Source organism: Gallinula chloropus, assembly GCF_964237585.1.
Source record: "Gallinula chloropus genome assembly, chromosome: 1".
Taxonomy (NCBI): Eukaryota; Metazoa; Chordata; class Aves; order Gruiformes; family Rallidae; genus Gallinula; species Gallinula chloropus.
In genome coordinates this window covers 13618920-13644647 of record NC_140085.1, presented here as the reverse complement: position 1 = coordinate 13644647, position 25728 = coordinate 13618920, and the positions used below count along the sequence as shown (strand labels likewise).

General features: G+C 41.8%; 2 protein-coding genes across 2 annotated transcripts in view; one reads left to right on the top strand and one right to left on the bottom strand.

Moving 5' to 3' along the window:
* The window catches only part of CCDC146 (coiled-coil domain containing 146), a gene marked incomplete at its 5' end in the record, with an annotated part of 68682 nt that extends 49992 nt beyond the window's left edge, over positions 1 to 18690 (top strand). Inside the window, 10 exons of the mRNA XM_084267963.1 lie at positions 781 to 876; positions 2095 to 2265; positions 3564 to 3652; positions 3759 to 3923; positions 6207 to 6431; positions 7061 to 7289; positions 13102 to 13230; positions 13917 to 14054; positions 15324 to 15572; positions 18281 to 18690. Of these exons, the coding sequence (XP_084124089.1) occupies positions 781 to 876; positions 2095 to 2265; positions 3564 to 3652; positions 3759 to 3923; positions 6207 to 6431; positions 7061 to 7289; positions 13102 to 13230; positions 13917 to 14054; positions 15324 to 15572; positions 18281 to 18484 (1695 nt within the window). The 3' untranslated portion in view covers positions 18485 to 18690. The remainder of the gene's footprint in view (positions 1 to 780; positions 877 to 2094; positions 2266 to 3563; positions 3653 to 3758; positions 3924 to 6206; positions 6432 to 7060; positions 7290 to 13101; positions 13231 to 13916; positions 14055 to 15323; positions 15573 to 18280) is intronic.
* Positions 18691 to 18722: 32 nt separating this feature from the next.
* The window catches only part of GSAP (gamma-secretase activating protein), a gene marked incomplete at its 5' end in the record, with an annotated part of 45779 nt that continues 38773 nt past the window's right edge, over positions 18723 to 25728 (bottom strand). The window contains 6 exons of the mRNA XM_084267953.1: positions 18723 to 19919; positions 20907 to 21000; positions 21147 to 21251; positions 23143 to 23204; positions 24288 to 24407; positions 25337 to 25431. Coding sequence (XP_084124079.1) covers positions 19819 to 19919; positions 20907 to 21000; positions 21147 to 21251; positions 23143 to 23204; positions 24288 to 24407; positions 25337 to 25431 — 577 coding nt within the window. The 3' untranslated portion in view covers positions 18723 to 19818. The remainder of the gene's footprint in view (positions 19920 to 20906; positions 21001 to 21146; positions 21252 to 23142; positions 23205 to 24287; positions 24408 to 25336; positions 25432 to 25728) is intronic.

Below are 25728 nucleotides of genomic sequence, written 5' to 3'. Positions count from 1 at the left end.
TGGATGCCTTAGGAACACGCCTAGGAAAAGTTAAAATATTTTAGGTAGTTGAAGTTCCTTTAAGTACACAAACAGCCAGCTTTAAATTCATTCAGTGTGATTCCAAGAGAAAAAAAATCACAATAATTAATTGCTAGTGCAAAAACGTGAAGCAGCCGTACATTAGCGTGCTTCCCCAGATTTCTCTTACATTAAATCACGTGCTAAGTGCAGAATGACTGGTTTGTAGAATAAGGAAATTACAGGAACACTTCCTTCAAATGTGTTTTTCTTCTTACTAAGTTGTGAAAGGTCAGCTCTTGCTAAACGCCGACTTTCTGTGTGAAAGAGAACTGGCCGCTCAGGCTGTCTCCAGCCCAGAGAACTGCTGTTCTTCTCCTTGCACGCCTTCTCTTCAGTCAGGCCAACGCAGAGACAGCCAAAAGTGCCTAAGTTTATTCGTGTCTTATGTGAACAAAAGCCCTTAATGGAATAAAGATGTTCATATGAGCTTTCTACTTTTAGACTCAAGAACTTGATGGCATTTTTAGAATCCCATCTTGAAAATGTGCAAATGCCTTCTTATAGCCACTACAGTCTTTCGCACAGCAGCAGTGGTAACTAACACGCTCCTCAGAAAGCCTGGGTTTGCTCCTTCCACAAGAGTGAAAGCAACTTGCTTACAATGGAGTTTATCAACCCCATTTTCCCTGCTCTCTGAAGAGCAAATAGATTATCTGCGGTTTACTTTTTCACATCTTTTGTTTGCATCACTCAGTGTGCCTGGTTTATTTTTTCTAGGCAGAAGCCATCCGTGAAAGTAATGGAGTATTATTAGAAAGACGGCGAGAACTGCAGAAGGAAATTGAAATGACCAAGAGGAGTTTAGCTGAACAGGTGCTGAGTTCTGCTTTCTGACTCTTTTTCACTGTAACAGCTGGGTTTCAGTCATGAGAATAAAGGGTCTGTTTGAAGAAAAAATGATGGGAGTTTCTAGATGCAGCTTTCTGGTGAGAAAACTTGATACTATTCAGTTTTAAAGACACCTTGTTCTGGTGATATTTAAAAAACATTTTTCATTGTTACTGGTCACATATCAGAATGCAGAAAGCAAATCTGCATTCTAGGCTAAGTCTTTCTGAGTATCACTAACTACACTGCAGGTAGAAATATGATGCATATAAATTCCCTTTGGACATGGGACAGTGTCTTGTTGAAAGAAGGACAATCCAGCATTTGTACATTATAACTTTTTGTCTTCATGGTTTTGTCATTTGTGGATGTTTGTCTACGCTCAGCAAGCCACACATAGTGAGGATATGCCCGACTCAATTGTGAGGGCATTAGTACTTGCCAGTATATAAATGACTTTATAAGAAGCAATGTATTTCAGACCTACCTTCTTCTTAAGATCATACCTCTTTATCTTCTTACCTTTCTATCAATTTTCTTTTTGTGCTGTCTTTCAATCTATTAGCGTTATCAGGTGGGATTCAGCTTGTATTTGAATACATTTGCACTCAGTGTCTACATGCCACTAATTCTGTATGGAATATGTATCTAACTTGCCATAAATAGTCAATAACCATCTAGCCATGTAGGCAATGGAGACTAGAAAGTCATCCGTTGATCTCCTTCTAAAGAGGTTAGCCAATGCTGGGAAGAACAAATAGGTCTTTAGGATTCACTGACTGAATCTCCAACAACCCTGTGTCTAGCTATTTTGCTCTGTTTTAAATGTCTAAGTTTGGTCTCTTAATGTGAGAGCTCAGTATCTTCCATTGAGTAACATCAATATGTCAACCTGACAGTAAACTTATTTAAACATCGTATGGCCAAAAGGAACCATTCTGACCAATGGACAATAGCTGAAAGACAAGTGAGATTAAGGAACAGAACTGCTTCTAGGTGATAAAATATTTTGACTTGTTATTGTAGGCATTGTGCATGGTGTTTCAGCTGGCATTTTAAAGCAGTTTAAAAAAAAATAAAACCCATGTAGTCCGAGTATATATGTATACACTTACTTTGCAGATAAACTCAAAGTGTTTCCAACTTTGAGTTTTTCAACACTGATGCATCAGTGCATAAGGAATTGAATTATTTTTTCTTTAGGAAATGATATCAGAAATGGATTCTCACATGTTAGAAGAATGTATTGCTGAAGAACGCCGGCTCTTCAGAGAGCAGGAAAAATGCAGAGATGAGTTATCTAGACTTGCACATCTGACATGGCTCAAAGTTGAAGAGAAGGAAAAGAAGTCCAGGGATGTTCAGAAAGCCCAGGTAAATAAATATCTCATGTAATTGGAAGATTCTTCTAAGGTAAAAGCAAGAATGTGGAGAAATTAAACTACTGGTGAGGAGAGCTTATGGACTCTTAATTCCCCACTTTACTTTGAAGTTCCATCACAGCATAGAAGTTCTAAGTTTTTTGCCATTTATAGCACAATGCAATAGTATATTAAAATACCATGAACTGTTAAAACAAGATGTTTGAAAGGGCAGTTTCTTTCAAGCCTATGGAATAAACAGGTAGCAAAGCAAACAGCCTCAACAAGATTCTTAGAAATACAAAAATGTGCTTCATTTTAGAAATATATGGACATTAAAAGATAAAAAGAACTGCTGCTCATTCCAAGGAGGGGCAGCAGTTTTTATTTTCCTGACACATTTCCAGATGCAAATTGTTACATGAATGTAAAGATGTGAAGAAATCTTCCTGCTGTCACAGAAACTAGGACTAGTCACTGGGTTTGCTGCCTGCAGCTCACTTGCATTATAATATATTTGCTGTGGTGTTGCACAGTTTATTCTAACTGCCAGGTTTGTATATGGAAGCAATTTGTGCTTCCACAGTGTATGTGTATATTCAAAGAAATTAGATAAGCTATTCTTCCAGTGCTTTGGGCATCTTGGTCTGTGTATAAAAATAAAGAAACATGTCAGGTTTTGAATCTTCAATAATAATCAGCCCATAATAAAATAAGAAAATAAACAATACAAAGTAATGAACACATGTGGTCAGTGTTGCAGCCTAACACCCACCAGGCTTTTTAATGCCAGTGTGCTCCTCCTTATACCAGTGGGAGGGGAGAAGAGGCCTGTCCATTGACGGTGACACGGGCTATTGAAGACTGAGCATAACTGAAATCAAAAGGTCCAGAGCTGTAACAGACTGTAAATGCATCTTTCTACTCAATCAGCAGTGATTGCTTAAAAGCCAGAAATGAGGGAACAAACCCCCACATTTGCAAAGGTACAATCAGTGGTGCATATGCCAAGTAATTCTATAGTGTTGGAACCAAGAGGCTTATGGATAGAAACAGCAGAACTCCGGGTACAAAGGAGTACCAAATTATCTGCAGTAATAGCAGTCATTGCAAGATTGATAGATGTAGAAAAACTGTGTTCTTTGATGTTGTTACAGTAAAAGGATTTCATTATAACTAGCATAAGTTCTTAGAATAATCTGGCCTTGATGTCTTTTCCTCATCTAAGAGGAATGTCTGTTCTGAGTAATTTCTTTAAAGACATTTCTTTGATATATCCAAAGTGCTCACTGAATTCTATTTAAATTTCAGATACAACTCCAAAATACTATTAAAGAAATAAGAAAAAAGGACCTCGAAATACGAGAGTATAAAAAAAGGGAAAGAGAAATCCAAAACCAGTAAGAAAACAACAACAACACGTTAGATGAAAAATGTCATTTTTACTCAAGGAATGTATGCATTAAGTTCTAATAATTTTGTCTTTCACACTTGTCATTTCTTCAGACTCCAACAGTTTTCTAAACTGTGTGATGTTATCCAAAATGAAAGGAATAAATGTATGAATTTGGTGAATGCTGCTCAGCAGAAAGCAAGCAAAATTAAAACCAGGGTAAAAATGCTAGGAAATGAAATAGAAAATTTAAGGAATACTGTTATAACCAAGGAAAGGTGAGTTTTAAGTAAGCTCTAGATCACAATTATAGAAATATAAGATTAGAAAGTAAGTTAAGAGGTAATCTAGTCCAACTTCAACTATGGCTGTATCATCCTTGATAATTCTTATCGTGATTTTTAAACCCTGATGCAGACAGACATTGAGCCACACCCTTTCATAATCTGTTCCAATTTCTTACCACCCCAACAACTCACAACTAGCTGAGGCATCGCCGCACAGCACGAAGCATTTCTTTAATGTTGTCTGACTACTGTCTCACTTTATTGTCCTTTGAAAGGACAAATTGGCGTTGTTTTTCCTTTTGTATCATGGTTCTTGAGCCTCTAGCATCTGAATTATCACACCACTTCATTCAACATGAACAACACTCTCATACTCATCCTTAGACAAGAAGAGGTCCAATATGTATGTGATGCTGCAATAGACTGGTGCAGGTTACTACTAAATAAGTCACTAGCTAGTAATGTGTCTGACTAATTAATAAATTAAAACAGACTGAACTTCTTGGTTCCAACTCAAATTGAAGTTTATCAGATCAAACAAAACACAGTTTCAATTTCCAGGCAATCCCAGTCAAATTTAAAGGTTATGCTCACAACAAAGAGGATGAGGTGGAACAGGGGATGCATGTGAGTATTTTTTTCCTAGACCATTATTTAGTGGGGATGTCTTTTTGCCATTTTTTTTGTCATCCTAGTGATGATATTAAGGTTGGTGTTAAACAAAGTAACAGTGTCTCTGAAGTTGGGAAGGTCTGAAGTTAGTGAATAGTTAAATGTGGATGCAAAAAAGCACATGCAAAGCTGAGTAGTTTAAAAATAGTTTGTTGTTTCTAAAACTTTTTTTTTCAGTGCCAAAAAAGTGCACAACCAGGACAAAGAATGCATTCAGGATACAGTCCTCAAAATAAATTGTGAATCTCTGAGTAGCTTGATTTCAAAGTCATGCTGGAGGTGTCTAGAAAAGAACTGGAACTTCAGTGATTTAAGTGATCTTGTCAAAATGCACAAGCTAACATTTTGTGCTACAATTTCTGAGCCCTTCCTGGGGAAAGGAGAGGAAAAAGGGCTCTGACTGTTATGTATTGTCTAGATATCAAAAGCATCTAATTATTCTAGAAGACCCTACTCCAGTAAAGATCCAAGAGGTGTTTTGATCCATGCAAACACTGGTTTAATGTTTGCAACTGCCTATGGAGAATATTTTTAATCCCTGTAGTGGACTTCTTTAATATTATAGTACCACTGACTTAACTGCAACCTACATGATTTGGAGAACACACAGAGTATCAGTCCAAATAGGAGAAAGATTTTTCAGAAAATATTTAACAACACAGCCTGAAAACTGCTTTAGAGAAGTTGAATTCAATTTGCTAATATCGTGTGGAACTAGAAAGTTTACCATCATGGGGAAATGAACCAGAAAGTTCACTGCTTTGTACAGAGTAATTCAGCACCGAAATGATGGAGCCAACGAGGAGGGCAGGATATTTCATCTGCAGTTCTGTATTTTAAAAGGAGACTATGCTTCTCCTTTCACTACCTCTTTCATATGGTGATGTGATTATCTCCCCAGTGTAGATAAAGCAGTGATATTTGACCAAGATGTGATACTTACCACAGATCAAATGCAGAAACAAATGTAGGATATGTGTGGCAATAAGAATCTGTCTTAAGTGAGGGACTATCATCTAGTGGGCAGCAAGGTCACTGGAAATAGTGAGTTCTGTTCTTCGTTTTCATGGGTCTACAATGTGATGTTGTCCCTAACCTTTTGGTGTGAATTTTCCTCTCATCTGTCAAACAGGGAAACTGATCATTTTCTTCCTCCTGTGAATGCTGTGATACAAGGGTTTATAAACAATAAACTTGGAGACCTCTGAATCGCAACCACAAAATCACTTAAATATGTCTCTTTACATAGAAGGGGAGGATTTCTGCACATTATTTGCATCATAGTTTATGCTTCTGCTCTTTAACTTTATTTCTTAGAGCCCCTCGGGCTAGCCAGTGGAGAAGAAAAGAGCTGCAGTGCGGTGCTCTGTTTGTAGCATTTTTCTTGGGCCATAATCCAGTTCTCTTCAAGATGGAAAGAGGTTGCAGAGAGAAGCTGTTGTCAAAGGGTCTTTCTACTTCTTGTAATGCTTCTGTGAAGCAGAGTGACATAGAAGATCCTTTGTGCATTTGAGGAATTCCTTTAAGCTGTGCTTTTAGTTGTTGGAATTGCTTTCAAATTGAAAGTGCTAAAAACTTTCCTGCTTTTCTGTTATGTTAAAGAAAACTGCAGAAACGACATCTGAAGAATGCAAATAATGCAGCAATTACAGAAAGTCTCAAAAGTGATTATTGCAAAGTTGCACAAATCATACATGAGATGGATAAAAAGAAAGAGCAACAGTGTCTGAATCTTGAGAAGCTTACCAGCACGGTCACCCGCGTCGAAGAGGAAATAGAGCAGCTACGCAAAAATTATGAAAGGGCGATTCAGCACCGGAATGAGAGGTATACATGTACATTTGATGCAGTGTACTGCCTAATTTTGACATTCATAAATCAACAATACTTTATGAGTGCTCCTAGTTGGGCATACTAGAAGGCTGCGGCACTGCAACGTTTCACTGACCTCACAGCAAAGCCAGCAGTGCTCTGCATCACACAGATGTTATTTGTCCATTGCTGATGTCCATCCTTCAGAACTGTTATTTAAAAAACCAGGCTGGCTTGGCTACTGAATGCCTTGAGAGCTTGTAGCATCCTGCTCTGTCTGTGCTTTGCGTGCAGATAAGGTGTATCAGTAGGTAAGGTATAAAAATGCAGAAAATGTCAAGCTGCCTGACCATATTAATCCGTTTTTAAATGAATGCTGGGGAAGGCCAGAAGAGCTTTTAACATTGTCTGAGACAAGAGTAACCTCTGTAATTCTTTCTTCTCTGATTTGTCGAAGCATCGCAACTATTTTGTTACCTACTTACAATGTTGTCATGACATTAAAATAATATTCTTGAAAAATTTGTATATATTTCTAGTTTATTGCTGACTTACAAGGTCACCAGTTATGTTCCTGGATGGAATACACTGAATATGAGTCACATTTATTTTAATTTTACCTTTTCTATTTGGGCTTTTTGTAGTGGTCTTCTGCTCAGAAATCGAGAAGAAGAACTATGCATTTTATATGAAAAAATAAACATGCAAGAGATGCTGTGTAGAAATGGAGATATTGAGATGCAAACTATGGATGAAAAGATCAGATTTCTAAAGCTGAAGGTAGCTGAGAAAAGAAGACAGATTAAATTACATTTGGAAGCCCTCCCCATGAAGAATGCCCTGGATGCACATCTGGTGGTGCTTCAGATACAGGTTGGTGGGAAGGAAACCTTTCTGTTTCTAATTATCATACTCTATTTTCATAGGGGGAAAAAGTCTGGATGTACAAGGTTTATTAAAACATAAAGTTCATTAAGACACCTGCCTAGCAAAACACTGATGCATGTTTTCAACTTCAGATATGTGAGATTCTATGCTTATGTGTAACTGGCTGATGCACTTCAATTTGCACATGCCAAACACTTCTTGGGTACAGAATCTCAGCACACAGTCCCCATAGCCTGAAATGTCAGTGTGACTAAGCTGGAGAATGGGAGTCATGGGGAAAAAATGGGAATGTAGATAAAATGTGTCAAAACTGTATTGATGGGGTAGGTGGAGGGTGGGAGATATACTTAGCTCTTCATATTTCTAAAATAATAACTCAATTCACACTTGACCCTTAGCCTACTCTGGAAACTCTGCTGCCTACAGTGATATAATCCACATATATTTTCTTCAACACAAAACCAGTGTAAGTTTTAGTTCTAGTTACTACATGACATTAAACAGCTAACAAACTGCAGTGTTTGGGACATTCTTTCCTTGCTTTCTCAAATGGCTCATTTACTTTTGACCTTATCTCCAGATGGTCATTTTTTCCATACATATTCTGTTAGTGCCTGCACAAAATCATAAATTGGGCTGTACCATCACTGTTCATGCATCAATGGGAGCTGTGGCTCAGTGTTAAACAGTGCTTGCACTAGTCTGTCTCTTCTGGTCTCTTCAGAGGCCATGTGCTCTGCTGAAGGAATAAAATGTTGTCCAATAACTTATGCACAGAACTTTACAGTGCCATTATGGATTTACTTGATGAGGGAGGGAGTATGAAAAGAAGGCGATAGGCTAAAGAAACAAAAAAGAGCTGTTTTCAGGTAAAAATTAGAATGAGACTGAGATAAATACAGTAACAAAATGTAAATGATATTTGTAATCTGAGAATCAGTCATGGAACTGATTTTTCTGTTACGCATTCCTAAAACTTTCTCCTTTGTGATGATGGCTCATGTGAAGTCTGAAATCACTGTTAAAGGGAGGATATTGTTACAGGTGCTTTAGATCTTATTGAAATATCAACATGAAATTAAACAAACACCCAGAAAAATACAGAGTGTTGTGATATTACACATGGAGCAGTCTTAATAAATGCTCCCAAGTCAGAGATGTTCCACTGAACAATGCCAGATAACCAGTTACGGGCTTTATAAACAGGACCAGGTTATGTGGTTGCTGAGCATTACCAGTTCAAACTGACTGTTATCCCAGGCATCTCCTTATGCTCAACCAATCAATGCATTAATACCTTTCCTCCTGCTGCCAATAGCCATTATGCCTAGTGATAAATCATTTGCTTTAGCTCCATGATTTGACAAAAGCCACAAGCCCGAATATGAATCCTGGTGTTGGTTGCCAAACTCAAAATTGCTAATTCCAATTTGGGCCTGTGTTGAAATCCGATTTGGCATCTGTTCAGCTATGATCATTTGCACAAGACATTGACTTGATGTGTTGAACACAGATCTAAATCACTTGTCTACAAAAACAACCTCTGAAGCTAAGCTGAAATGTGAAGAGGTGGGAACAGGAGCGCCTTTTGGACTACCATTTGTCTATTGTTTAATCTAGATAATTATAGAAGTTCAGAGAGAGGATCAGTCCATTACAGGACTATAAAACCCTGACTTCTGTCAGAGGCCTGTAGACCTCCTACAAAGCAGACTGTAAATCCTATTTCTGTTCCATCATGACCTTGTGTAGGGGCCAGCATGCCTAACTTTAACACTGTGTTAAGCACCCACAGAACAAATTATCCAGATAAGGCCACAAGGGCTCTTCATTAATGGAAAGAGTTGGGTATCTTGGCCTCCAGAGGGAGATCCTGATAACCTTGCTCAGGCAGCAGAACATTCCTCTTGGAGGTCTTTTTACTCAAGGCACCTTTGTCTCCCTATTGCTTCTATAGGAAACTTTGAGTCATGCAAGAAAGATGTTTCAAATGGCACCTACAACTGAAATACAGTTTGACCATCTAAATTAGGCAGGCTGAATCCTGTACATCAAATTTCCTTCTTCCCTTTTCTTACCCTTTCTCTCTCATTAAGTCTTGGGTATTTTCCAGAATTTGTCATCTTATTCTTATCCGTCCTATTTTTCTCCTCTCCTGCATTTCCCAATCTTCCCATTACCCCAGAAATTGTACCTTTTCTCATTCCAGAGGTGAATTAAACTATCTAATATTGAATGCTGAATGATTTTCCAACAACAGATATACATCATTGGTAATACTTCAAATATATCAAGAGAGTTCTGGAAGGAAAACAAGATTCAGTCTTACAAAATTGAAAAGATTTTGGTATTTGATGTTTGCATTTGAGTGAGATATTTTGACTCTTTTAGAGACACTGAATGTAAGTCCATATATCCTCACCAGATGCTTTAATCAGCGCTAAATTACCTGTCCTGAGATGAGATATCTATTCTGTTAGAGATGTACCTCCTAGAATGAGTACATGTACCTCCTAGAATGAGTATATTATATTCAATCAGCTGCTGAAGCTCCCACCATCTCAATAGCTGTGGTACCCATTGGGAAGGTGAAAAGCACAAGTCGGGGCTGTGTGTCATTCAGCAAGAACCAGAATTTCACCTGAGTCTCTTATATTCTGCATGAGCTTCTTAATCATCAGACTGATTTCTGTCATGTCCCACTTGCATGCTTTTCATTGGAAGCAGCTGATTTCCACATAAAGCACAACACCAGCAAATAGGTTGTACCTAATAAAACATCACTGTCTTCAGCAATACCAAACCTCTGCTAAGCAAGTGCTAGTAACCTGAACTAGGGTTTTTTATTACTTCCATTGTAAAGTGTGAAAAATAGAAACACTTACAGGTACTGCCTTTATCTGACACAAAAAATACCTGGTGAGTTTCAAAGGAGATTTTTCCTGGGCATAAAACTGCAGCTTTTAATTGGGACTCCACATCAAGGGACTGTTCCCGCTGACTGAACTGACCCATGAAAACTAATCTGCCTTCATGCATCAATGAGAAATACTTAGCATTAATCATTAATTAGTCCAACACATGGACCTGCTGAGCTGTCAAGATGCTGTAGATGGTACTTTTTTTTCATTTCTTTTACTTTGGGCAGCTGGCTCTTTATTCTTCTTGAAGTGCAGTGCCTAATATCAGTAGCTGAGGGGGAAAGGATTCATGCAGGCATCTTGCAGGTTTTCTTACTTGTGTGTCCAAGTACAATGGGAGTCTTTCTTGCAACATGATGTATTGATTCATCTTCATGTAACAACCAGATCCTTTTTGAAAGACAGGGCACCTAATCAGCCAGCCTTGGTTCTGTATTTGTACAGGTAATTTCTCCTGCCTACATTTAGAAGGATTTGTTTGCATTTGTTAATTTAACATTATCTCTTTTGCTCAGAGATAATCTTGAATTTGAATCTTCTCCTCTAAAAGGTATTTTCAGTCTCCCTGATCTTAACCTTATTCTACCAATGTATTTTCAACAAGAACCCATTCCCTTCACTTGTTTATGAGAATGTCACATGAAAAAATAAGGAAGCTACGTAAAAATCAGGCTGTATGATGCCTACTGTTTGTTGTCCACATACCTGTTACACTATCACAGTAGGAAGCTGGTCTGGTTTGGCATGACTCAATACTGTTAATAGTGCTGTTATTTCTACCCTTTTTCTTTTCTAACTGCCTACAAAGTATAATTATTTGTTCCAGATTTATTCTTCAGAGAGTGAACAGAAGTTATCTATAGTTCCATAGCCCCTTTTCTCCCCATCTTTAGAAACAGGTATAATCTTTGCCCTTTTCTAGTGCTCTGTGTATGTCACCTATCTTCTGAGTTTTCCAAAATAAACACCAGATCTCCTCTTTTCCACACCAGTCCCTTTATCTAGGTACACGTGTTCCCTCTCATCTCTTCATCCTTCAACGGTTCCTTCTAACTGATTACAGTCAAATATAGAAAAGCCTCTCTTGCTTTCCTACCCCTGTATCATATTCACTCCCTGAAAGAAGGGATTGGTTTTTTAAGACTTATAATCTCTTAGAAGTCAGATAAAGACTTCTCACTATGAATTAGGAGAAAATAATGACACCGATAGTCACGTCATTTAAGCAGACACAGAACAGTGGGGTTATCTCTAACTGCACTTTCCATACCTTTGTTTTCCTCTTTATTGCTTTTTGTGATACTTTTTTATTAGCCTGTATCTAATTACTCCCAAGTCATACTGCAATTAAAAGTAAGCCTAGTATTTAACATTAAACTTTCCACGGATTATTCTGTGTCTGGTTTGGACAGTGGTTTTGCTGCAACAGTCCTTCTTCTCTAAATCCAGTCCTGCAAAATTTTACCTGGTGAGCTGTCCCTAATTTCATTAACTCAGCTGAAAATGCCTTGTTTGAGGCATTTGCTTGAGTTAATGGCCAAGAAATTTGGCCCCAGACATGAAACAGGACTGGAAACATTCCTGCATCCTGCACTTTGTGCTAGTCCTGCTCTTACATTCTTCCTCTCCAGGTATTAATTGGCTTGAATTTTAGTTGTTTAGAATTCAAACCAATAAATCATTCAGTACTCCAAAACTAGTTACACAGTAAATGACCTTCATTTTAAACCAAGTCATGATTCAGTAGTAAATTGTTGATTACAGTTATTTAAAGTTTTTACTTTGCCTACTCTTACACAAAGTGTAAAAGAAAGAGCTGTGTGGGTTGGGTTTTTTTAACAAGAAAAGAACTAAGACAAGTGTTTGGTAATGTTTCATAATCACCGGAGCCAATCCATCCCTTTTCCAGTAAACATGACTTGTTAACTTCCAGAGAACAACCCTCCATCCTGGTAGCAACATCTAAACATTTACTTTGTCTTTTTGCTGACTGTTCATAACTTTAAGAGACTGTGATGTCTTACTTGCTGAATACTATCACCACTTACTGTGGTGGTTCCCATTCACAGCAACTTAGGCTGCAGAGACCTGGTGAGGGGAAAGAAGTGGGTGCCAGTGGGGCCTCCCACCCTTCCTGGTGCTCCTCTCCCTCAGGACAGAGCCGTAGCTGTGGTGGGTCTCGGCTCACTGCCTGCTGCTGACAGTGGCCATGGACAATGGCCCTGAGCCCACCCTGTTATGGCCCAGGGGCGTGATTTGGTACAAGCCATCTGCAGCTTTTCATCCAGGCCACCAGCAAAAGAAGGTATCAGTGCCTGGGTCAGCCCTTTTCTGATTTCTCAAATACATTCAGAAGGTGAAAATCATCTTCCAGTCCAGCGTTCTTGTTGTGATACCTGGTGGCTCAGAGAACAGCCTCATCCATAAGCCTGAATTATTTACACACAGTCTCAGGTGGTTGTGTTGCACGTAGGGGAGGAGTAAAGCAAACGAGTGCTCATGGCATTTAATCTGTTAGTAAGATGAAGCTGATTTATATTTGTGCATGATAGGGACGACCCATGATGCAATCTAGTGTTTTCCAAATCCCCATCCATTAACGACAGGGCAGCTGAAAGACGTGTGCCCACCTCTGTCTTCGTAGGGAATTGTTTCCCGCTGTGTGACCAGGGTGGCTCTGCTCAGTCCCAAACATCAGCTGGAGCTGTGCTGCCAAGCCCAGGCAGTGCCACCATCCACCAGGACACCCAGGCTGCTTCAGTGCGGTTCTCCTGGTGGGACACCAAGACCTTCCACCTCTGGTCATGTAGTAACAGCAAGACATTCAGCTTCTTGTCTGAAAAAATAACTGCTGCTGTGGCTTTTGTGTTTGCTAGTATTCCAAGTGCAAGGACAGGATCAAACAGTTGGAAGCAATCTTTGCTGACCCCATGAACAAGACTAGAAAGCGAGACTTGGGAGGGAAGGACCCACTTCCACCTGAGCTGCTAAAGAAGATCGAGCAGGTAACACCACTTCTCACATCATATGCTCTCATGCTGATTGACCTCTTTTAGAAAAAGCAAATGGTATAATTTCTTCTTAAAACAAACTTTCAGCTCGTGGCAGAGGGAGCTCTGCATAGCCACACAGGCTATGGCACAGCCTGCTTGACCACCCTGCACGGTAAAAGCCAAGTTTCTTGGAGTCATAAGTGAAAACGTTCTTTCCATCTCCTTGTGTTTTGAAAGTCCTTTTAGTTGCATGGCATTTTCTTTTGAGTCTTTGAAGCCTATAGTTCCAAAAATTTTTAGCAGCGGGGGGGGGGGGGGGGGGGGAAGGGGGAATGTATTATTTAAAGCAAGAGCTGAAACCTCACCGTGGTGCAACTCAAGGTACCAGAAGTTCAAAGTAAGAGAAAAAAAAATCACTAGAAATCCCCCTTCCTTTCAAGAAAAATCCAGCAAGGCAGTAGTAACACTGGTGTAACGCCCTGCCCCAGGGGCCTGGTCTGATACAGAAGAACTGCACGACTGACAGTAACCTACTGCACCAACTCTGGCTGATACCTGGCAGAGAGGGTGAAAAATTTGAGAGAACTGATGTTGAGATGATTATTTATGGCCATTGCTGGTAGTACCTCGCAGGAACACTATGTATTGCACTTCCCTTGTCGTGTACCTACACCCCCATCTACTCCTTCTCGCTGCAGCTAGAGGTGGAGCTGGTGCAGAAGGAGGAGAAGCTGCTGGAGACAGATTTTCTCTACAAACACGTGTCCCGGCTGACGGACAGAATTCGTGCCAGGGCAGAGGACAGGAAGCAAGACACGCTGCTCTTAGCTGAAAGGGTAAGGGGGGCACTGCACGCTCTGCCGGCCGGCCTGCAGAGTGGTATCTGGGCAAGAGGTACGATGACTCACTTGCAAATTTCAAAACTAGTGGCTGGAAATATTGATCAGCAAGTGGTATGTGAGGCTCCAGAAATTACAGGGTTTAGTAACAACAGCAACAGAGGCACATTAGTTATTTCTCAGGTTAAGTGCTTAGAAACATGTGAGAATCCTCCTTTTGTGTGCATACTTAACAGCCCTTCCATGACAGGCACGTTATGGATGAAAAGAAATAGGGAAAAGGTAAGTTCTATATCCCTCCAACACAGAAAAAAATAAACTTGGAATCTATTCTGGTAAGAAAGGTTGTCTTGTTTAGGTAGTGAGAGAAACAGAGTAAAGAAATACCATTTTCAATATAGTCGCTTTTACATAATCACAGCTATTTCCTTTTAACTGCCATCACTAGGGAAGAGCAAAATTCTTCTCATCCCTGCATCCTTAATGCACAATCTCCAAATGAAGCAGAGCTTGGTGAAAGACAGTAAAAAACCCCACAGTAACTAATGGAAAACAGCACTGGGGTTGATCTTATCATTTTCCTTAGGTGTCAGGAAGGCTTAACACAAAACACATCTTTGTAGTAAATCTTTAATTTTCCACAGACAAGAGAAGCATAGTGGTTGTTTTTTGGGGTCACAGACTACTGGGAAAGCAGCAGCATGCCTAAAGTTATCTGGGAGCCCCTGATTCTCCCAGGGCCCTTTTAGTCACTTTTAAAAAGAGAATTTGGGTTTTGTTGGGGTTGTTTAAATGATTTCCCTGTTGAGACTCAAGGATGCACACCCCGTTCCCTTTCTGCTCATCCCCCTGCCAAGGATAACTTCCCAAGCTGCAGCCCTGCTGCATCCGCCTGATCACGCAGTTATCCTGTACAGATCAGGCTTATTACACCGTTATCACCGGCAGCTGTGCACAAGCAGAGCCTGGGTGTAGCAGCTCCTTTAAGTGCAGCAGGAACTTTGCTATTCTGCTAGAAAGGGCAGGAGAGAAATACAAACTCCCCTTTCTGCACTGGAACACAGGTGACTGTCCACAGGAGGTCCTGTCGCTCCGTGTGCGCAGAAGCACGTGGCCGGTTTCCTCACGCCCTTTTCACGCAGGGAGGTGTTTCATAAAACTGAGTTGGACTTGGTTTTGCATACACAACGCCCGCCGAAGCGCCGTGCCCACCAGCCCGCTGCTGAGGGGAAGCCCTAACTGAAACGCTGCTGTTACTTATTCCAGGCCAACGAACTGCAGAAGAAGATAAAGGACAGGACCCAGAAGATGATGGCCCTCGTTGCAGAGCTATCCATGAAGCAAGCACTCGCCATTAAACTCCAGCAGGAAATGAGGGAAAAAGCCGAGTTTTTGATGGTTGTCTCATCACAGGTAGATCAAGGCCTTCCCCCTCCCAAAGAAATAGAAACAGAATGGCTGAAGATCCTGCGCAACGAGAGGGTGCACGAAGCAGCAGCTGAAGCCAGAGCTAAAGTAAGTTTTTGCCATATGTTGCAGTTAGATCTCTGGCCCCATCTTTAACTGCTGCAACTTGTCTTCCTGCAAGAGCTGTGCCAGGTCACTGTGCAGCTGCTCTCTGCCCCACCCAGAGCTCCAGCAGTCCATGGAGGTGATGACAAGCACCAAAGGGGGACATGGTGGGTTTGTGGGGCTTTAACTGCAGTCTGGCACCATGCCTAGCACCAGGCATCGGATCCTAAGGAGAGAACACACTACACGACAAGGCAGTACCACCTTCAACCACTACAGTAATTTGTGTGACCCTGCTTTGGGGTGCTGGGCCACAGAGCCCCCTGTGAGGTATTGCTTCCTGTCTGGTGTCAAGGTGAAGCTACAGAAGGTGGGGTGCAGGGTTCAGGAAAAAGAGGTTTAGCCTCTTCCATAGACCAGATGCAGTGAACATCAGATCAGAAGCAGCAAGGGGTCAGATTGCTGGGCAGCACACCTAGGGTAGGCAGGGCAGCTTATGGGGCAGCGCTTCACACTCCACCCACCTGGGCACTTTGCCTCCCCAGCAGAGACCAACCGTGATCACTGTGAGAGAGCTCCCAGAGGGGTTTGCGGAAACAAGAGATGTGTGTACTGAGGGAGCTCTTGCTGACAGGAGCGAGCTTTGCTATATGAGTGCTTTAGTCACAGATTTGTAGAGGGTGGCAGGGACCTCTGGAGTTCATCTAGTCCAATGCCCCTGCTAAAGCAGGATCACCTACAGCAGGTTGAACAGGATCGTGTCCAGGCAAGTGTTGAATCTCTCCTAAGATGGCGACTCCACAACCTGCCACCCTCACAGTGAAGAAGTTTTTTCTCTCATGGAGATGGAAATTCCTGTGTTCCAGTTTGTGCCTGTTGCCCCTTGTCCTGTCACTGGGCACCACCAAGAAGAGTCTGCCACCTGCCTCAAGACACCCACCCTTCAGGCATTTATAAGTGTTGAGATACCCACTCAGTCTTCGCCACAACAGACAGACCCAGCTCTCCCAGACTTTCCTCATATGGAAGATGTTCAAGTCCTCTAACTATCCTGGTTGGCTGGAGTCTCTCCAATAGGTTCCTGTCCTTGAACTGGGGAGTCCAGAACAGGATACAATATTCCAGATGTGGCCTCACCAGTGTAGAGGGAGGGTGAGTAACCTCCATGGACCTGCTGGCCACATGCTTCTTGATGCATGCCGGGATACCACTGGCCTTCTTGGCTGTAAGGGCACACTGCTGGCTCACAGAGAGATTATCATCCACAAGACTCCCAGGTCCTTCTGTGCAGCACTGCTTCCCAGCAGGTCAACCCCTAACCTCTAGTGGTACATGGGATTGTAAGTCCCTACACTTGCCCTTGTTAAGTTTCATAGAATCATAGAATTGTAGGGGTTGGAAGGGACCTCAAGAGATCATCGGATCCAACCCAAATATGGTTTACCCTTTGCCCAACTCTCCAGCCTGTCCCAGTCTCACTGGATGGCAGCCCATCCTTCAGGTGTCAGTCACCCCTCCTAGCTTGGTATCATCAGCAAACTTGCTGAGGGTACACTCTACCCCCTCATCCAGGTTGTTGATGAATGCTAAATAAGTATGGACCCAACACTGACCCCTGTGTCACACCAGTTGATCCAGGCCTCCAACTAGACTCTGTACCACTTAGCAGAACCCTCTGGACTCTGCCATTGAACCAGCTCTATCCACCTCACTGTCCACTCATCCAACCTACACTACCAAAGCTTGCTAACAAGGATGCTATGAGACACAGTGTCAAGAGCCTTGCTGAAGTCAAGGTAGACAACATCCACTGCCCTCCCCTTCATCCACCCAGCTGGTCATGCCATCACAGAAGCCATCATATTGGTCAGGCATGATTTCCCTTTGGTGAATCCATATTAACCACTTCCAATAATCTTCTTCTCTACTAGATGTTTATTGATAATCCTCAGATTCAGCTTTTCCATCACTTTTCCTAAAATGGAGGTGAGGCTGACTGGCCTTACCAGGTCCTCCTCCTTTTAACTTCTGAAGATCAGAGTGACATTGGCCTTCCTCTGGTCCCCAGGCACCTCTCCTGTTCTCCATGACCTTTCAATGAGGACTGAGAGCAGCCTAGCCATAACATCTGCCAGCTCCCTGAGCTGGTTCAGTCGTTCACTCCAGGGGAAGGTGAAAGCTGCACAAAGCTGGGAGCAGGTTTACACTGTGTAAAGAACAAAAGCCACACAGAACAGCTGCAGTAAAACTGGTTTAGAATAAGAAACTTGTCTGTCATTAACACCTCTCCACAGGGTATGACTCAGTTTCCTTTCAGTGGTCTGGCTGTAAGCTTACTGCAGTAACTGTACTTAGGAAAAACTGCTGTCAGCATAAATGCAGCCACATTTCAAAGAGTCCGAAGAGTTATCCCCTTCCTGACATGTTCTGTGTGCACTTAGCATGACTTTTAAAAATTCCATCTAAACTGTTTTCTTCACAAATGGCGAAAGCATTACAGGCTCAAACTGGATTCTGTTTAAAAGGGCGAACTCTCACCTACATGGTCACTTAACTCCTGCTTTCCCCTAAGACCCCTTTGGGTTTCCCCCTTTGCTAAGGACTAGACTAACGGAGTTTCCTTCGTGGGGCATTCCATGCACTGGCTTGGCAGAGCACTGGAGTTGTACAGCAGATAATCCCTCAGTGACCAAAGGGTGTTTCTTTCACAGCGTGCTGCTGAGGAGGAACAAGCCGCCGCGCCTGGCTGTGTCTGCACGACAGCCGAACAACGCCCCACAGCCTACATCCCAGACGCCGCGTACAGCCTCCCCCTGCCGCGGCCCTATGGCGCTCTGGCCCCTTTCAAACCGAGCGAACCCGGCTCAAATATGAGGCATTTCAGAAAACCTGTTGTAAAGCCAATCGAAGTCTGAACCTAAAGCAGGAGAGAGGGCTCCTGGACCTCAGAGGTCAACAGCATTTGTGCTACACCAAAGGAACGTCCCTCAGCCTTCAGCCACATTCTGTGTTGAAGATAAAGCAGCTGTCAATGCCAGAATAGCGCTAGACAGTCAGAGATGCAAGTTCCCATCTCCTGGCCAGAAGAGCCTAATATCAGTGCAGTAATTGAACACCTTAAGAAAAGTGACTCATCATCATACTGTGTTGTTGGGTTTTTTTCCAGGTGAAGTTTTATTGCATCTGATTATATTTTATAATACACTTCATTAAAAAGAAAAGGCTAGAAGAATCTTCTCTTGTCCTTAATATAATACAAAGTCCCCACCTCTTACACAAATACACCAACACAGCTTCCTGCAGCCTGGGACTGGAGTTTACACTTGCCAGATACATTTTAGTTCTATTGAGAAAAACATTCCTTCCCTCTGTGTAGTTATTAAGGAGGCTCCACTGACACTAATGACAAGGGAATGGCCATGAACGTGCTAAGCCATCCCTGAGAACTTGATCTTGTTATTTCATTGGTTAGGAACAGGAAGCACCAGTGGAAACTACCTGGAGAGAATATTAGAGGTTGCTATTGAAAACCTCCACAATCTACCAAATTGCCTGAGTTTCACTAGTTTAAGAGTCTGAAACACTATTGCAGCTGTTTATAAACCCATTTAAGACTGCAGAAATCCTACATGACAGAACTTAAAATTTCCACTGCATAGCAAACTGCTATTACTATTTTAAATTAATGTAACAAAAATGCCACAATCAATACCAGTCCAGTTCTGTACAAATAAGAGTAAGTTGAAACTGAAGGAAAAACAACTGCTTTGCTCTTTTTTGAAGCTGAGGTTTGAACTATAACACTAGAAGTAGTGAAGTAAAACCTTGTCTGAAGAACTGCTTACAATATATTTTACTGCCTTTCCCAGGTCTGTCTGTCTCATTAAAAGAACTGACCTTCATACCAATTTTCACAGTGTTTTGATTCCCACTGCAGTTTCACTGGTTTGAGCCCTTCAGCATGAAACAGTGAAACCAACGGTTCCTTGCACTGGAAACCTGCATTTGTGTCAGACAAGCTTCTCTAAAGTTTATCTAGAAGTCAGTGACTTCAGCCTTAACACGTTGCACTGAGCAATATTTTCAGTAGCTTATGTCAACAGTGGTGGCTAGACAAAACTGCAGGTTATCTGGAAAACAACATGGCATTTCAGTTTAAAACAAATGCCAGAAAATTTGGTCGCACAGCTGTGTGAGAACAGGGTTATGCAGGAGTCCCACCATTGCCTTTCTTCAGTGACTTCTTACTTCAGGAATATTTGAGGCCCAGGAGTGTCACAGTGTGTTTGAGAGCCGTTTCCTCCACAAACTTGACATTAACGTGGTCTTGTTTTTCGTACGGATGCATCCCTGGAACGACAGCGGGAGGAAGTGAGTCTTGACAAAATCCTAAGTGTTCTGTACTCTTAGTCCTGCAGTCTATTAAACATCATCCTCTACAATACTGGAAGGTAAGGCCATAGATGGAACTGCGCTTTCACATACACAAAGTACCTGCAGCTCTTCAGGGATCATTTGGGTGCTCACCCATAACAAAAATACTCCCCTAAGCGGGCTGCAAGTAAAGGACAGACCCCCTCAGGAGGCCATGAGGGATTTCCAGACTGATACTGCCCAGTGTGCTGGTGCTAGTACATAAAACACTTCTCATTTGCTCCTGTGTGGTTTTGCTCTTCTTCCTCCCCAAATGGAGCGATGCCCATACACAGACAATCCTGTTAGCCCTCAGGTCCTCATCCTGATTTCCTTCTGCTTTCTAGCACAGGCAGAGCCAGTAACATTAAAAATCTAATGCTTCCCTTAGCATGCCTGCTTTTTCAGTGGGATCCAAAACCCTCAGATGCCTATGTTCCCTCTATGAAGCAAGTGCCCTCACCAATCTGAATTTAATTTAAATAAACAGCTTTGAAAGAAAAAAAAAAAAAATGCATGTTACTTTGGAGCATCTCCTGATCTAGTGATGCAGGTACTCTTTTCCAAGGTGGAAGATGGGATTTTAGTTGTCTCTTAGCCACCAGACTGTGTAAGTGAGGATCGAGCCTTTCTCCCCACTTTAACACAGAATAAATGTATGTAAACTACGATTCAAATCTCAAAATGCAAGTTTGCCAACTGGGTTCATCACTGAGGATCGAGATGGAGAGACATGCAGTAAGCCCCCAGACAGTTCCCATCAGTGGAAAGATGACCAAACCTACCTGTTCAAACATCACTGGAGTTTTAGAACTCACAGATGTCTGAACAGGTAGGTTTGATCATCAACATTGTCAGGATATGGCTGAGCAGGAGCATCAAAGGGTAAGTCAGTGGTCTTTCAAAGTACAAAATTAACATTACCTTGATTCTCTATCTCTTCCAGCATATTAGTCAGGTAGTTAAGTGGCAAAAACTCCACAGGGACTGAGTGTCTCTCAGGAATAGGTCTGCTACACTGAAAGAGAGAATATTTCAGCTTAGCTCACAAAATCACAGTGCCAAGTTTCAGTGTTACTGTTAGTATGTTACAGTCTACAGAAAGGTCGGGAATCTCAACACTGTCAAAGCAAAAGGTTTTTTAAATGGCCTATATGCCCTTACCTGCCTGTTCCCCAGCTTCTCAATCAGCAGTTTCACATATTTCCGTGCAATGACGTTGGCGTTTATCGGGTGATTCCAAAGCTGGCAGACCTTTTGACCAAGAGCCTAGAAAGCACATTGAAAAATCCAAACAAAAGCATACACATACACACAGGAGAGTGGAAACTTCGGAGGGGGAAAAGGAAGAAAACTGAAACAAAATCCAGGCTCTAACAGACTACTGTGCTTCAGGCACTGATGGCAGAAGCTAAAATGGCTTCACTTTGAGCCACGGAGCCTTCCCTTCACAGCCACGAGGGGATTACAATACAGTCCCGAAATGTGAGAATGAAAACCTTGCTACTCAGCACCCACTGAGCTGCTCAGTAGGCTTCCATCAGTCTCTCCCATGACCTCTGTCCCATTTTGCATGTGTACTTAAATATTAATTGAAGTTTCAAATGACTGTTCATCCTTTACTGTGACTCTTTGATTTAGACCCTTTCTTCTCCACAGAGCAACAGATGCCCCATTCCTCAGTGCTCTGTTGAGAACAGGGCTTCTCTCCAGCTCAGTCTGGGGAATCTGACAGAGCAGAACACTGACACACATATCTGGAACAGAATTTGCATCCCAGTATTTAGAATGGGGATTTGATAACATTGATTCACATTCCCAAAGGCAAGAGATCCAAACCCACATGTCCCAAAGCTTCCCATCCTAACCAATAAGCAAACAAACACAAACATACTGCAGAATTAGCTCTGCTTTCTGCTGTTTTCCCCATCTAGATCTCTTCCCCCTTCGCTTTCAGTCATATTGCAATACAAACTACTGAAAGAGTTCATTTAGGAAGTGTTGGGCAATTTCAGTGGTGCTTAAATACTTGCTTCTGATGCAACTGCAGTCATCTAGTGAATGCAACCTGCTCAAAATAGCCCAAATCACCCCAAAGCATCTTTTTTGGCAAACAAACTATTCTCTGCATTTTTTTCCCCAAAGCTGTAAATAGATACAATAAGGCACTGAGTCTACTGTGTGTAACTAGCAGTGCACGTCCCCCAAAGCACTCATAGCTCAGCCCTTCATGTCAAAGCAGGGTTGGAATGGTGTTCCCCACGCACCAGGCCTGGGGCTGACAACCCAGAGAGGCCCTGTGCTGACCCCAGCTCAGCAACCCGTGCCCAAACAGAGGACAAAGAACCTCCTGTAGAGTTCTCCTTCCCCACCCCTTCTCAACACTGCTGCCAAATAAAGAAGCCCTTGTTAGAAGAAAACCAAAGTGGCACTTCTGTCCATTAGAACTATACGTAACAGCCCATAATGAGCAAACAATAAGCAACTTATGTAGAGAAAAGCCTGTTCTACAGCAAGGCAGTCCCCAAGGGGGAATCCCTGGCTTTCCTCTGCTCACTGAGATGTCATGCTTCCTCTGCTGTGCTGTGGTGCACACTAAGACCAAGAGAAGTCAATCTCCTATTCTCTTGGAACTTTCAATGCCATATTGGTAATTAGTTCCAGCACATGGCTAAATTAGTCATCTACCAATTGTAAGAGATTTCACATAGGGCCTGAGATCTTGTAATTCAATCTCTGCCACAGAGTTGTGATAAGATCAGCTTTTACAGTTTTTGACCATATTTGATAACATAAATAAAAGCAAATGCAGAGGTGACAAGTGAGAAAGGCATTTGCGGATGTTATAAAGCACAGACACACAAATAAATTCTCTTTAAACACCATTAAAACTTCTTTAAACCCTCTTACTGCTTTATGCAGAGGAAGACTCAGCAGAACAGTCTTGTCTATTTGGTTCCTGCAGGTACCAGAGGCTCTGAAAAAATCTATGGACAAGGCTATTTAAGTTGTCAGGGCACCCTACAGGTAAACTGTGTAGGTTCTGGTTGTATCTGTGCCCTAGTCGAATCACAGCCAAGTCATCCATTGATCCTATGCAGAGGAAGGAATTTCCTATTGATTCCAAAATCCAGGGAATCATATTCAAAGTTATAGTTACCTCAGGAAGCCTTGTGACAATACTGAACTTCAGCTTCTCATTCTTCTCAGTGTCATCCAAATCTACAAGAGAGGAAAGTGTTCCACACACCCCACCACCTTTAGTAGTAACCACTTAACTAAAACTTTCAACTTCCACTTAAGACATTCTGAATAAATACCATCTGTAATAAAATGAAGATTTCAATTTTAAATAAGGGGTATTAGGAGTTATTTAAGTTTATACTGTTTACATAAATACATTTCTGTACATTTCTATGTAACTTCACCATTGTAACAGTCCATGCAGTAATGCAAACATGCTCTGGCTAAGACCTCCTCCCCATATACATAGTACTTAATTTACAGAGACCTGGCCCAGACTACTACTGCATGTTGTGTCTTTTCTGGAACACTGGAGAAAGAGCACATTACAGCTGTGATTCCTGGTAACAACTTGTGCCATGGTGCTGCTGTATCACAGGACACTTAGGCTACAGTTTTCTTCCTCCCTTCTTATCTCAAGAAGGCAATTAACAGGGGCCTGATGCTAACTGTCTCACTCCTTATTTAATTTCAAAACCTTAGGCCCTCCTTGATAACTATATGGGTTCATCCAGAACCCATTTTAACTACCACCTTTAGGTAACCTTACATTCTATTTACAAGACATTCATAATCTGAATATCTACTAAAAATCCTGGTTCACTGGGTCAGGTGACCTTTGACTACTTCTGAATAAATTACTTGCCATTTGTCAATTGCAGCACTAGGATTATCTTGTTCCAAATGTGATTAAAGCAAAAGCTGAGGACTAGATAGCAGACTGACTTCCTTACACATAGACACATACTTTCATAGTCACAGAAATCCCTCAACAAATTACATGATGATCTTTAGTGTTCATTTTTCTAAGAAGTCCCAAGTGGAGAAATAGATTCCCCAAACAAGTATTTGTCCACTGCAGTAAGGCTCAATCATATAGTCCAAGCCCTGATTTTCTCCTTTCAGCTGGAAAACACCATCAGGTACAGCCCTCACTGGAAAGGTACTCCAGAACTGAGTCTTCAGAGCAGTAAATCCTGTGCCTTGAGTCTGAACAGCTGAGAGGACATCTGTCCCAATTAGGTGGCTGGGAACCAGTGAAACACATGTAACTGACTGTACCTTTCAGCAACTTCCTCACACATGTTTCTGTCAAATGCAAGACTCCATTATCAATGTAGTGCAGGAGGGTGTGCAGAGGGAGACATCGAACTCCAAGCCCCAAGTGCAGAGTGTGAAAACCTGTGAAGGAGACACACGCTTGGTACAGAAATATGTATTTTTCTAAGCCTGGATTAGAAACTGCCATTACTCTAGCTTCAGCCAAACACCCTCCTTAACTTCTGTTTCTAGCTGGTGAGGAAATTAGTTTATCTGAAGTCACGTAAACTAATTAATCAAAACCTGAGGCTTCACCACCCTGCAGTACACGGCTGCCACCCACACATGCCCACAGGCAGCATGAAGAGTTTAGTTTCTCACTGGATAGCAGCCAGATGATGATCTTGCTTCACATGCCACTACATGGCACTCAGACAGTGCAAGTCTGAGGGACAGCCTCATATCAGAAACAGTTTCAAAGACTGAAGACAGATCAGGAAATGCAAACTAGAAAGATTCAAACAGAATCAGAAAGAATTACGCAGTTAAAAAGTCTTTCCCTAACAAAAGTAAGCAAGTGCTTTGAAAAGACTAAGTGATTATGATGAGCTCGAGGAAATCTAAGTCTATGCTCTTCCACCAGGGCTGGAGGTAATCCTTTCAGAATCAAACTGAAAAACCATTAGCAAAGCAACAGCATGAAAAAACAGTCTTTTGCTCCAAAATAGGATTTTCCTTTGTAGGTCATGACACTAAAGTCCAGCTAAAAAAAATACATAGATGAAAAAAGTCTAAATCTTAGTTCTGACCTAAGACTGTATCCAAGCATTCCACTGGAAGCAGAAAACAGAGAACTAAACTTAGAATTTGTTATCTCTATTTGTAGTAACTATTCAGAGTTTTGTTTCATTTTGCTTGCAAGTGTTTATGAAGGGCCGTCCCCTCTCTAACAGTCAAATACATTTCAATAATGCCAAAGGTAACTTGACGTGTGCTTCCACTAGTGCTCTTCTGGGAGGCACTCACAGCACTGCTCTCCTCACGATTCAGACAGCAAGCACTGGACTCACCAGGAGGAAGAGGCATGCACATGCCACTCGCAGCTTCCAGAATCCGGCTCATGATGTGGAACACCGCAAACTCCCCCGCACCTCCTCGCTCATCACTGTATTTAGCAAGAACATTTTATTAGGAACGGGAGATGCCCACACTCTCCTGGAGACTGAACTGCCACAAGATGCTATCTTCTTTCCTCAGGTATGTCACCTAACAGCACTAGCTGTTTATTTTTAACACACAAAGTCTCTGTGGTATCCCCTTTGCCCTCATAACTGCATATTTACAAGTCTCTCAGCAGTAGCTGGTATCACCAGCCACAGATGAAATATTTTGAGTGCTGGTGTAAGTGACCTGGCTTTTACAAGTGTTCAACATCCACTACCCATCTTAAGACAACTGTGAA